The 16,581-nt window shown below is 36.1% G+C and overlaps 1 protein-coding gene across 3 annotated transcripts in view; it reads left to right on the top strand.

The window, feature by feature from the left end:
* Positions 1-12,783, top strand: part of LRRC7 (leucine rich repeat containing 7) — a 426,756-nt gene extending 413,973 nt beyond the window's left edge. For 2 of the 3 annotated variants that reach the window (XM_031683477.2, XM_072975751.1), the window contains 2 exons: positions 1,178-1,252; positions 11,063-11,213. In XM_031683477.2, coding sequence (XP_031539337.2) covers positions 1,178-1,252; positions 11,063-11,170 — 183 coding nt within the window. In that variant the 3' untranslated portion in view covers positions 11,171-11,213. Of the gene's footprint in view, positions 1-1,177; positions 1,253-11,062 lie in introns of all 3 variants that reach the window. The other variant, XM_031683476.2, reaches the window with a different exon arrangement.
* Positions 12,784-16,581: the final 3,798 nt, after the last annotated feature.

The following is a 16,581-nucleotide window of genomic DNA, read 5'->3' as shown; positions in this document are numbered from 1 at the left end:
TAATATCTTGTCCCCATCATGTTTAAAATACTTCAGTGGCTCCCCAAACTGATAAGGTTGTCTATTAAAAGCCCATCTTGACCTGGCCATAACTACTTTGGGGGGGTTGATCTGATCTCCCAACCCCTTCTGCTCAAATCCTTCCACAACCACTGCAGTCATAATAGGACTACTTGCAGTGTCCTGAGTGGAGCAGGACTTTTGTATGTGCTGTCCCTTATATGCAGAATTCCCTTCCTTATCTGTGTGGATGCCTTTTGCTTGTCCTTTATGATTCAGCTGCCAGACATCTCCTCCTCTTGGAAGCCCCAACACATTAAAGATAAGCTGAATGCAACATTTTAAATAGTCTGTTATACTTCTGTCATAAGTAGAAGCCCTGACACTAAAGATAAACTGGATGCAACCTTTCAAATATATATTACAACACTCGTCACATCATTTTATAACTGTTGGTCTTCTTGACTTTTATCCTACCATATTGTGAGCTCATTGAAGCCAAAAATTATACTCTGTATATCTCAATAACACTAGCATTCAATGCCTACCATATGGTAGACCTTCAATAAATGTTTGCTTTGTATACATGGCCAGCAAAATTAATTTGACTTTTCTATAAACTAAATCAATTTTGGAATTTTGTAACTATGTATACATAAACTTTATATTTAAAATTCATGTCTGAATTTTCTTATGTTTAATTTGTTCATTCTATTTTAAAATTCTCGGTAACATATGAAGTAATAATCATTAAAATAAACCAGTATTATATGTAATTCTAGTAAAGTTTTTAAAGTGTACATTGAATTTACAATCTATCAAGTAGGAGACATTTTCAATGATGGGTAACTTAGGAAAGTTTCGAAAGTTGTACAAAAGATGGTTTAGCATCATATTTCAAATTATTTAAAAAATTAAGAATATGCCATGAAATTAATTTACAAATCAGAAGTACACTTTAAAAACAAAATGAGCTTTTTTAATGCAAGTAAAGATGTTGCTTGTCTTAAACTTGACTTAGACAGTGGTGCCTTGCTTAAAATACTATAATAATCTTTGAAGCTTGCATGTGTAAACTTTTTAATGTTTTCACTGTTTTCTGTGTGAATGAAAAGGTTTGTAAGTAAGCCTAGGTCTTGAAAATATAACCCTAACCTCTGTTACTTCTGACTTATAGGGTATCTTTGTTACTAGGGTTCAGCCTGATGGACCAGCATCCAACCTGCTGCAGCCTGGTGATAAGATCCTTCAGGTAAGACAGATTAAAAGCAGTGCTTTTCAGTGCCAACACTGCAGCAAATATGCCTGCATGTTATTAAGTTGAATGACTTGACTTAAACGATTGAAAATAAGTTCTTCTTTCATTTCTTATTTGCCCTTATTATTTGGAGGTTGAGAGTCAGATCAGAAACCAATTCAGTCTGCTACAATCCTGTATTCCCAGTACCTGGCACATGGCAGATGTCCTGCATATTTTTGTTTAAATGAATGGTATTATTTGATAATGTAAGAAGAATCGATACATACAAGAATCTATGCATAGTTACCAAGTATAAGTAAGAATATCGAAGTACCCAAATAGAGTATGTATGTGATTTTAGATAAGGGAGAAAGGACTGATCCATATGTAATTTCTTACAAGTAAGCTTATTGCTGTTTGAATAATATGAAATACGTGGTTATAGCTCTCCAATCTCCCTGTTCAGATATTTGAATACAAGTTCAGCTGTATATAAGGTGGTCTTTTTAAATGTTTTGTGTGCTGGTGGGGAGGGTGTAGCTCAGTGATAGGGTGTGTATTTAGCACGCACAAGGTCCTGGGTTCAATTCCCAGTACCTCTGTTAACAATGATAATAAAATATAAAAATAAATAAATAAACCTAATTAACCCCCCACCACAAAAATAAATAAATAAACAGATGTATTGTGTGATGGGAAAAGACGTTTCTCTAACTTAAAGCTCTGCATATCAGAAAAGGGTCGCTCCAGTGCAGTTATAGATGCTTGCTATAGCCTCATCCATTTTGCATTCTTTGTCCTTTCTGAATTCAATTCCACTTAATCATTTCCTACATCACAGGGAAAGGCTCTTAAGTACCGTCAATTTATTTAAGATTCAATATTTTGACTTAACCCCCCAACCCCCGGCAGAAATTTCCCATTATGTAACTGGGCGGAACTGTCTAACATTGTAGAGATTTGATCATCTGCAGAAATTATAAAAATGGTTCAACATAATAAACTGAAGATGTAAGGACACTGGGAAGACAGCATGCGTGAGAAAGGAGCGTTCTAGTCAGGTGGTTGCAAAGGCTCCACTCAGCTCATCTCTGAGGCGATCTTTTACCTCTTATTTATTGAACTGTCTCAAAAAATCTTAGAAAAGTAGAAATCCTATATATAATATAGAGAGATAAACTGTCTTAACATTTTATTCTCACAAATATTTTAAACTAACTAGCAAGATCATGAAAATTCAAGTCTTCAAAAATAGTAATTATCTGAAAAGTCTAAGAGTTGCCCCAGCCTGTGGCAATATCACAGTAGAAATACCATCCAAAACGTCCCAGTCCATTCCATTCAGGCAGAAAACCAAGCCAGCAGTAGTTCTTTGGAGTCAAAACATTGAAACAAAAAAAGACATATAAAATAATTTTTAAAATTTCTCTACCACTTTATCAAAGTTCTATATTTTTAATTGCCTAGCTAGCTCTTTGATCTTAAGCATTTCATATCATGTCTATAGCACTCACACTCATTATGTGTAGAATGAACTGTGGTTTATACTACATCTGAGATCTTCCTGCTCAAAAATTCAATTTTATCAATTTCCGTGGAAAACAGCCAAGAACAAATTGACAATGTAACTCCTTAACACTTGATACATGCTTCTGTTTAGCAAAGGAAATGGCTAGTTTTTTTGTTTTGGGTTTTTTTTTTTTTCCTCTCTACTGAATTTCAAAGAGATCATTTTGAGTCTGTAAAAAGTGAAGCCGGTTAGTCTCAGATCTCTGATGTCTTAGAATGCCAGGCTGGGTAGAGAAGCATTCCAGAGCTTGAGACAAGTTTGGGGAGATAGAATGATAGAATAAAAGAAAGATTTTCCCCTCCAGATTCAGGAAATAAATATACTTAAATGGATATAAAAAATGTTATACAGACATAGGTGATGTAGATACCCTGCAGAAGGGGAAGGAGAATGAAGGTAATATCTAGTTGCGGGGTTAGATAGAACACTCTTCTGGCTGTGAAATTCCAGAAGGGTGCAATGTGGGGAAACTGAGCTTTAGAGTTTCTAGTCCGTGAGAGGTAGAGAGCAACAGCAAGGGGCACAGAGGAATGAACTCCTAACGCAAGAACTAAGGAGAAACTATAAGCCTGTCGGTTCAAAGCCACAGAAACTGCAGAAGAGCTGCACCTGGTTGTCCCTTCTCTCCACAAACGACTATCAAGGATGTAACCTTTTATTTTTGGCGACAGAACTCATTTGTGTCTAATACAATAAAATCAAAGTCCATTTTCAGTGAAAGAAAAATACACATAGGCCTTAGTCAAATAAATGACTGTATTTACAGTTTCATTCATACCAGTCAAAAAGCACAAGTGGCCAATTGTACTCGCTGAAGGAAACAAAAATGGCTAATAATTCAAAGCTTAAATCATTGCCAATATCAGATGCTAAGAAAGCAAATTATATTCTTGTCTCTTGATAATACTGTGACTTTTAGTTTAAAGAACACTGGGAAAAATGAGTTTGCAACGTTGAGTTATCTGTCACTTACAAGATCATTAGAATATATCCTTACTGGAGAAAATTTATTTACAAAATATAATGACAATTTAAAATCTGGAAAATCAAGGGAAAAGGGAAAAAACTAAAAAAACAACGAATGAGCACCTATTTAAGTGATGGCAGTTATTCAGTTTGATCTAACTCAGTAGTAGCAACAGCAAAAGAGACAGACCCTCCCCAAATTTCCTTCAAACCCAGAAAATACTATGTAAGAGCCATCTTTCTTTTTCTGTAACTCTTTTTACCTACTAGTCTCTTCTTATTCTGCTATGGTATTCTGAGCATGTTATTTGAATATAGGAAGGGATGGTGTTAATTAAAATATATTCACATGATTCTTCTGCCATTTTACTCTTCATTTTCCTGGAATAGATACTATAACTAATGAGCGTATTCTCGTGCTTAGCACAGGAAGTCATTTTGCTTTAAGAAACTATGGCTTGAAATTTGTGCTGGGGGAACTGACCTCTCACAGCCTGGCCTTAAGCAGAATTCTAGAAGAGTGAGAGAGAACAAGTGAAGGCACATGGACCATAAATAATAATGTTATTCAGCTTAACCATGTGAATCTGCTGATATTTGACCAATTTTAAGTGGAAGTTTTGTTGGTTAACATCATAGTCTCTTTCTACTAACATTCTTTCCAGTTAAAAAAATTCAGTCTAATTCCTTATACAGTTTACAATTTAAAACATCTTTAAATATAGGAAATCTATTAATTACAGTTACTCTGCCGAAAAGATGAATAGACTGGAAAAAAAAGAATATGCTGTACTTGAGAGTTAACATGACTCACAGTTACAGCCTACAGTTCACTTGTAAATATGTTGTGTTCTATTTTATCATGGTAGTCAACTTCATCCTCCTCATTTACCTGCCCCCTTCCCTAGACAAGAGCCTAACTTTGGCAGAAGAAGAGAAATCAAATGATTTATAATCAGTTTATGACATCCACATTTTACCAGTCATCAAAATAGACTTTTCTAATATAAAGTATATTAATATGATACCCAATTGAAGATAATTTCATCTGTCTTGGAATTTCTAATCCAAAATCTATTCCTAGTCTGTGGCTATATCTTTAAGATACCAGAATAGAATAGTCAAAGAGATGATAATTCAGACAAACCAGATATTTCCCTTTTTTCCTACTCTTGAAATACCTTGGTCCTGCAATTCATATAGACAAGTCGAGAAACCACTATCAACAAATACGTCTGTCAAGTTTCAGTTCATTGCTGGTAGGCTGGGTCAGAGCAGGACATCAGGAGGGTTTCCCCTTGGTGGAGCAGGAGTTGCTCCAGGCTAAACAGAGAGAAAAGGAGGCTGACTAAGAGGAGGTGTGCCTGTGGGCTAGACTTTCGGGGCAGAGGTGAGAGGCTTATGCCGGAACCGGGGAGTGTGGCGTCTGAGAGGGGAGAGGGATCACGGGGGTGAAGAAGGAAAACCCTAGGGTTTTAAAGTTTCTCACTGAGTTGCAGAATTCAGACATGGACGTGGCTTGGCGTAGGGATGCGATGGAGGAGGAGATAGTGAGTTACAGCTTTCAAGGCTCAGAATGTGAAAAGGAAGTTTAGACTTCCCAGAAGTCTAAATGAAATGTGTCCGTGGGCGGCTGGGTCAGTTGTGTACAGATAAACGGTGCCGTATCTGTATACAACCACTGAACTACATCTTCCTGGTCTGAATGGGAGTTTTACACCTCTTTTAATGACCAGTAGCTGTGGTTAGCTGCTAACAATGTTATCTTACTTAGCTAAAGTTTATTTACCCAACAACGTCAAACAAACAAAATGCTTTTGAGAAGCCATAATTACTGTCACAAAACTCACGTAGTAAATCGCATGCCTTTAATTCGTAAGAGAGACTTTATTTCATACTTGCAGTCTTTTGCCTAGTTTTCCAGACCACCAAGAAGAAAGCCTCTGGATCCAGACACATTGCCAGAAGCAAGAAGTCATAGCCAACAGCTTCACTGTCCAGGAAAAGAGAGGAACATCTTTAAAAAAAAAAAATTCAAAAAGTACAGCAGGGTCATTCAGTACAGTGTTTCCCAATGGAATCCCTTAAGATATCTTTTTAAAATAGAATTTCTTACTCAAATAAGTTGCAAGGTCACCTCAGATTCTATCTCTTGTTTCAGAATTTTACAATATTCTAAGTCTAGTCTGTGGCTGTAAGGAGAGTCTGGGAAATCTTACAAACTTATATTTCCCAATATATTTAAGCATACAATCCTCTTTAGCAACATCAATCAAACACTTCCACAGAACACACTTTGGGAACTGTTTCTTATTGAAGCAACTAACTAGGTTTACAGCTTTATCCCAAAGATTGTTCATGTTCATAATTATTATCATGAGTCATTAAGAATGGGTTACAGTATGTTTATTTCTCTAAATTTTAAAAAATTTCTCCCCAAGAGGACAACCAAAAGCGAGGTTATGGTTAGAATGAAGTGTGGGACCCCTAAAGAAATGAACTTAAAATATTTGGAAACTTCACTAAAACATTTCCCAAAAAGGCTAAAAAAGTGAACACTTCTCTACAGTTGATCTTATTTGGTCGCTGAAAATCAAAAACATCGGAAAGGCTGAGGGAAAGGTGGGCAGAGGGAGTAGGTTGGGGGCGGGGGGATTCAGTATCATGTAACTCGGTGTTCAGAGACATTATTGCTTATAATGATACAATATATTTGAAAAAAATTTAAATAGTTTAGTTAGAAGACAACCAAAAATAATTTTTTTAATGTGTATGGTTTTATACACTAGAGTTTCACTGCATATCTCTATCCAGTTGGTTTATTCATAATGTATACAGTTCAGCACAGATAACTAACAGTGATTGAATAAATACTTATGCAAATCAAAAAAATAATATTGAGGTACTAAGTAAAACATAAAAACCAATAAATACAAGTTCATTAAGCTGGTTCTAACTTCCACAATTTGGCTGAAATAAAAATAACATTACTTAAGCACCCATGTTCTGTCACTTATAACACACAGTGACCGTGCAAGGTATTTGTTGTTGACAGAAGTTAAATAATTTATTTGAGCTTCTTCCATTATACAATACTGATTCGATTGGAGCAAATTTTACTGATAGCATCATATTCATCCCATTTACTATTTACTGATTTGGAAAACATGGGTTAAATGCCCACTATGTACAAAGTGTTGTGCCAAGCAGTGTGAACAATGTAATAGGGAATGTAACTGTTTCTGCCTTCACACAGTCTAGCTCGGAAAGTACACATGTCCAAAACTGCACAGAGCAGAGACAGGAAAAAACTGAATTCAAACACGTAGTTAAAAATCAATTCCCAGTCTGCCTTCTTTTAACAGCAAGTTCTCCACCAAAATAGAGACCAACCTGGCTGAAAAGAGTCCCCTGAAAATGAGAGGTTGATTGTGCAGTTCTTTTCGTGATAAAATAAAAGAAATAAAGTGTAGTTTTTTGGAGAACTGCTTGCAAACCAAGATAGGGAATTCATTTGTTAGAGATGTTCATTCAATACGTTTGATAAGAAGAAAACAGTCATTTTTAAAATCAAAGCAGACAAAAAAGGTAACTATATTTTGGATTACTATGTATTATCAGTTCCATGCCTGAATTTCTATATAAATAATTGACAAAGTCTTCAGTTCAGTCTTTTCTATCTTGCCATCTCTTGTTTTTCTTTTTTTGAGCCTAAATTCATGAAACATTCAAACTACTGTACATGTGTGCACCAGACAGAAGAAAAATTCCTATCTATGTTTTATTCCATGAAGGTTTTTAATACTGCAGTAAAAGTCACTAAGACTTCAAACTTTCTCACATTTAAAAAGTGTAAAGTAAATTTTTCTTGGGAACTCTAAGAATTTAAGGTCTGTAGTTCAGATTCTTAATAGAAAGGAAAAATTTTCAAGTGACTTGGCATACAGTCAATGTAGTATTGATTATACAGTGTGCTCAGCTCTAAAAATATCCTAATATTTAATGAGAGTGCTCTGGCAGATCAAAATTCTGCAATGGGAATTAATTCCAGGAAGCTAATGTGAAACATAATTATAATTACCTAAGATTCTCAGTTTGGTCTAATAATGTCTGTCTGTCAGGGTTAGAAGAGATGAAGACTTTCCCTGCAGCTCTAATTTGGTTGCTTGTACTTTTCTGTTTTCCCTCATCCCAAGGACTATAGACATTCAAAATACAAGGTTACTAATGTATATCTAACATATAAAATACATGTGTCCTGGCCCTTTAAATATTTGTCCTTTGAAGGTGAGTTCAAATCATCCTCAAATCACATACCAAGACTCTAATCCCATTTTTCTTTTGGATTCTAAAAAAAGAATCCTGCTGCTGTCTTGATTGGATAATCCCACCAACTTTGTGGCCGAGCCTTCTCAGAAACTACTTTTTTTGAATAATAAGACTACAACAAAATTCCTGGGAGAATTACAGCGTCCTCTGGAGAAATCTGTAGTATAAACACTCATAATTTATCCACTTAACCAAACATTTACCAGAAGAAAATGAAATATAAATCCAGGAAGGAACAAGAGGATGAAATCCAGAAGCCAAGTATGTTTTACAGTAAATTGATGAGCTGTAATTGCAAAGCTCTACTTTTTGTTGGAATTGCAAATATTATTTTCATTAACCCTCCATCTTTTCATGTCCACATCATGAAAAAGGGCAATTAAAATTAAAAAAAATTTTGTGGCACAGATGTCAAGTGGAATTAAAACAACAAAGGATATATTCTGGAAATAACATAAAAATTATAGTAATATGATCATCTGTACTTTGAAATCAGCTAAAGCCAGAAACTCATTAATTATATATTCTTGAAGCATAAAATTTTCAGGATATCTTTTCTTTCCTAGATTGTTTTCTTATTAGCTTCATTTTGACTTAATAAGCCATTTATTTCTCATTTTTCATTAAGTTGCTATTTCCTCAAAATTGCACGCGTTTTATTATAATCCATGATAGACCCTGTGTTTATATAAAACATGTACGTAGCCAAATGTGGCAATATATTTTAAAATGTTATTAATTTAGCATTTATTCTTCAGATCATCCTTTGCATTTATACTAAATGTATATTCAAAATATCAAATGCATAAATGTAGGTTCCCAGGCAGCCCCTAGTCGTGGTCTTTTAAATAGGTCTCTTGAGATTCACCAAAGCTTTGACTTAGATCCAAAACATTTCTGGGGACTAGAATTACAGGTAGAGTCCTAATGTTTATTTGACTCAGTGATCTAATTTACCAACCTGCCTATTTCCTACTGGGAAATCAGCTCTTTATTTGTGTTTCCAACTACATAACTCTCATTTGTACTTACAGAGCATGAAAACTAAAAGCTGATGTTTTAAAGCGATGTTAAAAGCTAATTTATACAAGGGGTGTCTCTAGCCTTGAATTGGAACCTGGACTTTGGGTTTGACATCTTGAAGCCTGGTTTATTGGCAATGTGGAAACAGACCCAGATTCGAGACCAGAATCAATCTAGCTATGCCTTTTCCCTGTTCTTTCCTCTGTGCTGCAGAAAGCTAGGGTTAATTGGAACACCTAGAAAATACTTGGTCCTCTTGGATTTCTTGCTCCCTTTGTGAGCACTCTACCCTGATCCCCTTCAGGATGACCCTTTCCAGTTCTCCTCCTCCCAGTTTTCCTGTCCCTCCAGCCCCTCAACGCATTGTTCTCAGGAGAATCTTTGTTCTTTAGCTCAGTCCTCAGGCTAGAGCCAGCTTTCTGCCATCGTCTAGCAGGAAGGAGTTGGCTCTGTTTCACCTTCCCCTCCCTCACTTCTGACAGATTTCCCTAGATGCCCAGGTTGACAGGTCAGTTCTGCTCTACACATCCAAACAGCAACCCCATCCTGCCCCTCTAGCTAGATTTCCCTTCTTCCACAACGCTTCCTTTTAAAGGTATTTTCTGATAAACCTCTCGGCGTTCTGTGTGGTAAATACCAGACTACAGTCAAAGCTAACCTCTGTTGCGATGCTGCCCCTCTGACCTCCTTCCTGAACTCCAGTCTCTTATTTCTAAATACACGATCAACATTTTCCTTGCCTGTGTTGCCCGTACCACTAACTCCGCTGTCTCCCCAACTAAGCCTGTTGTTTCGCTGAGGTTTCCACTTTCCATTCATGGCAGGACAATTTGATTCTTGCTTGTTCCTTACACCCTTATCCAATCAGTTGCCAAATTTATAGATTCTATCCTAAAAGTTTTCTCCTTTTTAATCTATTCCCTCTCAGGTCTCCTAGCACAGCCCTACCAGGTAGTCTGACACGTCTTTCTATTTTCTAAAGAAAAAGCTCATATAGGGGTTAAGCTAGGAGGTGATATAGCAATAATTTTAAGGGAAAAATGTTGATTATTTTACCATGAGGTGCCTTGTTAGCGCAGTAGGTAGCGCGTCGGTCCCATATTTTACCATGATCAGTGAAACATCAGTTCAGATCACTGGAAGCAATTGCAGAGTTGTTATTTCAGTGAGGCATTGTGAGAAATAAGAAGGAATATTATGGTATCAGATGATTCGGCCCTCCCTGTATGTTCTCACTCACGTTGCTTGGCCTCTCTGAGGTGCAACTCTTCCATTTATAAAATAGCAGGATTAGCCTAGACCACACAGAAATTAATTCATTTCCAGATGGAATTGGGAACCACTGGTTTAAATAATGAATATATTTGCATTTAGCAATGAGGGAAATAAAAACAGTATTTTTAAAATAAAAGTGTATAAATTAAGAAATTTTCAGTGAGTCAAAAGAACATTTAACTATAGTATATGTTTTGCATGAGTGAAATATTTGACATCATCCATAAAGATGATGGATTTACACCAGTGATTATATGACAAAAAAGGAATTGGTCCTATGGACACTTATGAACCATCTCCATTAAGTTCCTGCAAAAAACAAAACAAATTAGAACAACAACAGAACAGCTACCATATTTCAAGTGTATCTATCTGTTAATCACCAGTGTAGCTCCATGATTAGCACATGGCTGGGACTGTACCAGGATGACCCTAGATAGGAAATACTAGATACTTGATAAATATTTGTTGAATTAATAAATTGAGTTGAAGCTGGGTGAGATTAATTAGTTGTTTCCATAGTTATAATACTATTGTGAATTTTAAAAACACGTAACTTTTGGTTGCTCAATACTCTGTTGAATCTTATTATTAAAACAACGATAAAGTGATAAACAAGTATCCTGCATTGACTGTCCTGTTTATTTGTGTGTTTACAGGCAAATGGACATAGTTTTGTACATATGGAACATGAAAAAGCTGTATTACTACTGAAGAGTTTCCAGAACACAGTAGACTTAGTTATTCAACGTGAGCTTACTGTCTAAATATTTTTTATAAATAGTGAAGATACGTCTAGCCAGACCTAATGTTCAAAAATAAATTTATACATAGAAACAAATTTTGCCAATTGCTGGACCAATGGCAAACATTAGTGCCAAATGTATAAGACTATATGTTAGCACTGATCATCCTTAAAAATGTTAACTATATAAATATGATGTTCATGTGGTTATGTATCAGTTTTAATTGTCAGCCTCTGGCTGTGCATTGGTGCAGTTTTGTTTTTGTTTCTGTTTTTGTTTTTGATCAAATAAGTTTCTTCTTGAAGTGGATTTCATATAATTTCGGAGCACGGAAGCACACACAAGCTCTTTACGAATTCTGCTCTCCATCAGAAACACTGCCTCAAAGTTGTATATGCCTTTATATAGAAAACACAAATATGAAGAGTTATAATTCCCATAAAATATTTCTAGCACAAGGTATATGTTGGCATATATACAAAAAGAGTATAGAGAAAAACAATATTTTCATAAACTAAACATCTCGGATTGAGAAAGAAAATATATCTTAAAATAAGACTTTACTATATTGAATCTTTTTCAATAAAAATTACATGATAATGCCTTATGAGAGTAACTGTACATATGGTATAAAGTGTTTATATTTGGTTCCATATTCATTTGCTAAATTCTCATAACACAGAGTGAAATATTTCATAAATTAGCCATTTATCTCTGGGACCGGAATAAAAATAGTACAAACTAATTTGTTCAATGCCTTTAGTTAATTACAACATATGAAGAGTTAAGAAACAGACTAAAGGTCATTGTAGATAAATCTTTTTCACCACAAATTTAAGCAGTGAATGATGGGTGGCAGGAAAGGTATTGCTTTATTTCTTCCAAGTTTTTGTTGATTATAAACTGTAGCCCCTGTGATTTCTTTACTTGTAAATGTGGAATTTATTTGTGTGTTGCTTTATCTAATTTGCTACTTTTAAATCATTTTAAATGAGTTCGGGGGATTGATAAAATTTATCACTAAGAAAAACTGTTGTTAGAGAAAGCTATGGTGGGTGATAAAACAAACTTTGGTATTTAAATATGAAACTTCAAATATAATTTCTCAGAGCCATGGTCTATCTGTATTATCAATTTCAGTGCCTGTTTTTGTGAGCAGAAATAGAGAAAATACTTTTTTTCCCCAAAAAGTTTCGAAAAGTCTGTAATATCAAATTCTGTCTCACTGAAGAGGAAGACAAGCATATTCAATATAGAATTAGTTATTTTTACATTGGAACTGCTTTCCTCTGTAAATGATCAAAATTAATTTTATAATCCTTTAAAAATATTTCTTTTATATATTAGTCATTAATTTGATTAAAATGTTCATTTGAAATTCCAGAATAATTTCCCAGAGTTCATTGTATGCATTCTCTCTCATATTTTCACATAGCTCTTTTTTTTTAAATATTTATAATGAATTTACTTTACATGCTCCTGTCCCAGTTGTTTTGTTAGGATTTTCACAATAGTGTCACATAATGACGTCACCAAAGCTCTGAGAGAAATATTTGTAAGTTAACTGTTTTATGGGGACATTGAAAATACTGTATTTTTGTAGGGTCTATTAAAATGAGTGTCACTTATTAGAAGTACAGTGGTATTTTTTTGGCAATAGAATTTGTCACTTTAAGCTAAATGATACTTCACTTTATAGATGATGCACTAATTTTGATGTTGCTTTATGTCAGGGTGACATTATACCATGATTTTATAGGCTTTGACATTTAGCAAATGATTAAATGACTGGCCAATTTAATATGCTTCCCAGAAGTAACTTTTAAATGCATTTTAATATTTAGATAGCTTCTGATGAGAAATGTCTTTCAGAGCCTAATTTTCTTTGTCAAAAACTCACACTAAGCCGCCATACCCAGTCACTATTACAGGATGATCATCATTAATCAGTTAGAGGCCCTCACCGGCCTCACAAGATCAAGCAGAGGAAAAACAAACTCATGGGGGTAGTTTAGTGGCAAAGAAGCGCCTCAGAGTTTCCCATTAGTTTTGTTTAATCTTTTGTGGGAGAGGTGGGAGCAGAGCCAGAAAGAGGACTTCCCGAGTCTTTTTTCTTATGTCAGGTTTCCACATCCAACCCGGGGCTTCAGAAGATGCTTCTGAGGCCAAGCTGAGAGGATCGTGATCCTAGTAAACACCTCTGCCACTCCTGATGTGACAGCATTGTCTTGGGCCATGCTTTAATGCTTCTTGTTCTCAGGATGAGGAAAAGAGAAAAGGGATCTCTGACCAACTGGAAAAGAAATCTGATGTGCCAAAGCCCCTCATTGTCAATTGTACTGCCATGCTGCGTACTGAGAAAAGGCAGGTAATAATGAAAAGAGGCATTTTTTTTTAGGTTGACTGAAAAAAGAAAAATCACTAATCAGTTAACAGGGAAAAAACATAGTTGATTCCACAGGTGAACCAAAATCAATGATTCACTGATTTCTCAGTATTGGCTTTTTTGGAATAACTGGTTTTGCTGTCTGAAGTTTTAGAATCTGGTTTATGTTAACGAAAACAACACAAAAGTTAAAGGTGTGCGTTTAAAAAAAAGGAAATTTAATAACCACAAAAAAGGAGTGGAATTCATTGATGACTCCAATAGACTCAGCGTAGTCTTTGATTTTTATTGGGATCTTTTAGCTGAGGAAGCTATCTGTACCTGACAGCTCAGTAAGACACAACGGAGGAGAATGAGAAAAATCAAAGGTGGAAGGAATAAGGATTGAAAATTATTAGTAGAATTGCTGCAGATTTGCAAAACAAATAGACATTAGGGGACAACTTTTAAAACTATTTACACGGTTTATCACGCATAATGACAAAAGCTCTCTTATGATAGTTCTAGCCTTCCAGACAACACAAGCTACCTAAACAAACAAAACAATTTCAAAGTATAAAGGCACTTTTGACAAGGAATATTGAAAGTCAATATGACATACAAATATTTGCATCAGGCTAATTTATTGCTCATTGAAATATATGTGCCCAAGTTAGTAAAAACTGTAATTACATAAAATGTCAGATTATCTTGGTTGTTTCTGGGGCTTATGTTGGATTACCACCTCCAAGATCGAAAGCAGTTTTAAAGAGGGGGTGACAAGTCAGCATTAATTTGTTCTTAATCTTAAGGATGATTACACACATATCACAAACATAGTGACTTTTTAAAAGTAGGACTGAAATATTCTTTACCAGGTGAGCTAAGGAGAGAGGATATTCAGAGAGAGAAACACTTTGAAGAAATTAGTTTTATATATTCAAATACTAAGTGAGAAGCATCCCAATTTGCCAAAATGATTGATGAAGGAAGGCAGAAAAAAAATTTTACTTTTAATCATAAAATCGATTTAATATCTCCACCACAATTGAAAGCTTTGGAAAACATAGTGTGTTTGCCAACTTGTCTTTCAATTGGCTCTTAACGCTGTCCTCAGTAAATTTCTGCCCCTCACTGGCACTCAGAGTAAGAATGTCTATTCTGATGAACATGCTCTCATCAAAAAGCGTTACAGTAGAAGGAGTGGACGACCACTCTAAGTCTCTGGTAAATTCATTCAGACAACACGTTTGACTGATTCCTGATATACTAACCATACAGCATGCTGACGGAACACTGAGTCAGTAAAAAGTTATCAGATTAAGTCACTAAAAAGTTATGCAAGTAATGAAATCTGCTAAGAAGATGCATCCCTTATGTAGTAAAGCCAGGGTTGAGTTGCCAGTAAGGTCCCTCTCACAGAAATGCTAAATCATGCTGAGGCTTAATAAAATGTTCACACACTGGGTTCATGATGTGCCCTCTCTTATGGTTGTAGTTACCTGACCATCTGGGGACTGGGGAGAAATCTTCAGATTCGAGATCACTTGCATGAACTTCTTTTCCTTAACAATACACCTTCCATTAGGAAGAGCATCCTGCCTTGGCCCAGCGTATTTCCCCGTCACTCAGCAGGACCATCCCCTAAGCATACATTGTAGCCAGGAAAGAGAATGTGGGCTGTGGAAAAACAGATGTGCACTACAGAAAGCATGCAGTGCTTAGTATTATAGGAGATCCTGGGTGTCAGCTTTCCTGTGTGTCCTTTCAGCTTCCTTTGATCTAAACTATTCAGAGAGTATATTTTTTGAAACAACCGATTGTAAAAAAACTAAGGCAGATGCAAATAAGTTTTCTAGTTATATTCTGGACCTTCTAGGGGTATTTCTGTTTCTAGTATGCTGACGTCTCCTCACTGCTGCTGCTGCTATAGATCCATTCTCCCAACTCCCATGATGTTCCAAAGGCAGTGGATGGCTGCTTCCATCCTGCTGACACAAGGATAAGAGGCCCCTTAGAGTTCTGTTTGGAAACCCCTGAGTATCAACTGCTGGCTCCAGCTTCCAGTTTGGGAGGACCTTTCTTGGGTGATGAGGATCCTGGAGTAGTAGCATTAACCAAGGCTCAAAGTGGAGCACTTATCATGTCTCTGACAGCATCAGACAAAGCCCGTGTGCAAGGGTGAGGGTGGCAGTGCCTTAACAGAACTGTGTTTCCACTTCTGTTTTTCAAATGTTGGATTTTATCATCCTGAGGACTCTCTCTGAGCCTTCCAGCTGATTGTCATGGGGACAGCTTCCAGTCTTCCTCGCCTTTAACACTGTCTGCAAGAGAATGATTTGGAAACACTATCCCGTGAGGGTATGAATTGCACCACTTCTGCTTTGGAGAATTCGGGAATTTCTGGCAAATGGAGGGGGAAAGTCCACTCTCGGTTTTGATTAAAAAGAATAAATGAAAACCTAGGAATATGGAAGCCTTTGGGCTTTTAACTAGGTGATTATCATAATCTTCTCTGAGAGCAGTTCTATGGGAAGGAAAGAGAGTGAAAGAGAGATGGAAAAAAATTCACTGGCTCCAACTTTAGAAGCATTACTTCATCTGGTAGCGCTTCCCCTGTTGGATTTTGCTGTGTATATAACAGCTCACGTTTTGTAACACTTCATTGAGCACTAAGGTAAGAAATGGGCCTGGATGTGAGGCAGGTGCAGATGAGAAGTATATCTCTGCAGCTGTGCCAGTACCTCCTCAAATCATCCTGGGCTGCAAAATCCCCTTTTTTTGCCTAATTTTGCTTTTGTTAATAGCAGCACCTCAGAATGGAAGATTACAGAATTCAAGCCGTGTTTCTATGGAAAGCTCTGAAATCCTGGGACTCTTACTAGTTGGGGTCAGAACCAGTGCAGGCCTCACCCACCAAAAAAGCCACTGGTCAGATTTCCACAGGCGTGATTTTCAAACCCAGCATCATTTTCTTTTCTCCTTAAAAAAAAAATGGGGCTTTAAATTTTTTTCACTCTTTAAGCTACTATAATTTTCAATGTGTGTAGAAATGGGTATTGAGAAA

Source organism: Vicugna pacos, chromosome 13, assembly GCF_048564905.1.
Source record: "Vicugna pacos chromosome 13, VicPac4, whole genome shotgun sequence".
NCBI lineage: Eukaryota > Metazoa > Chordata > Mammalia > Artiodactyla > Camelidae > Vicugna > Vicugna pacos.
This window is presented reverse-complemented; position numbering and strand designations above follow the sequence as displayed.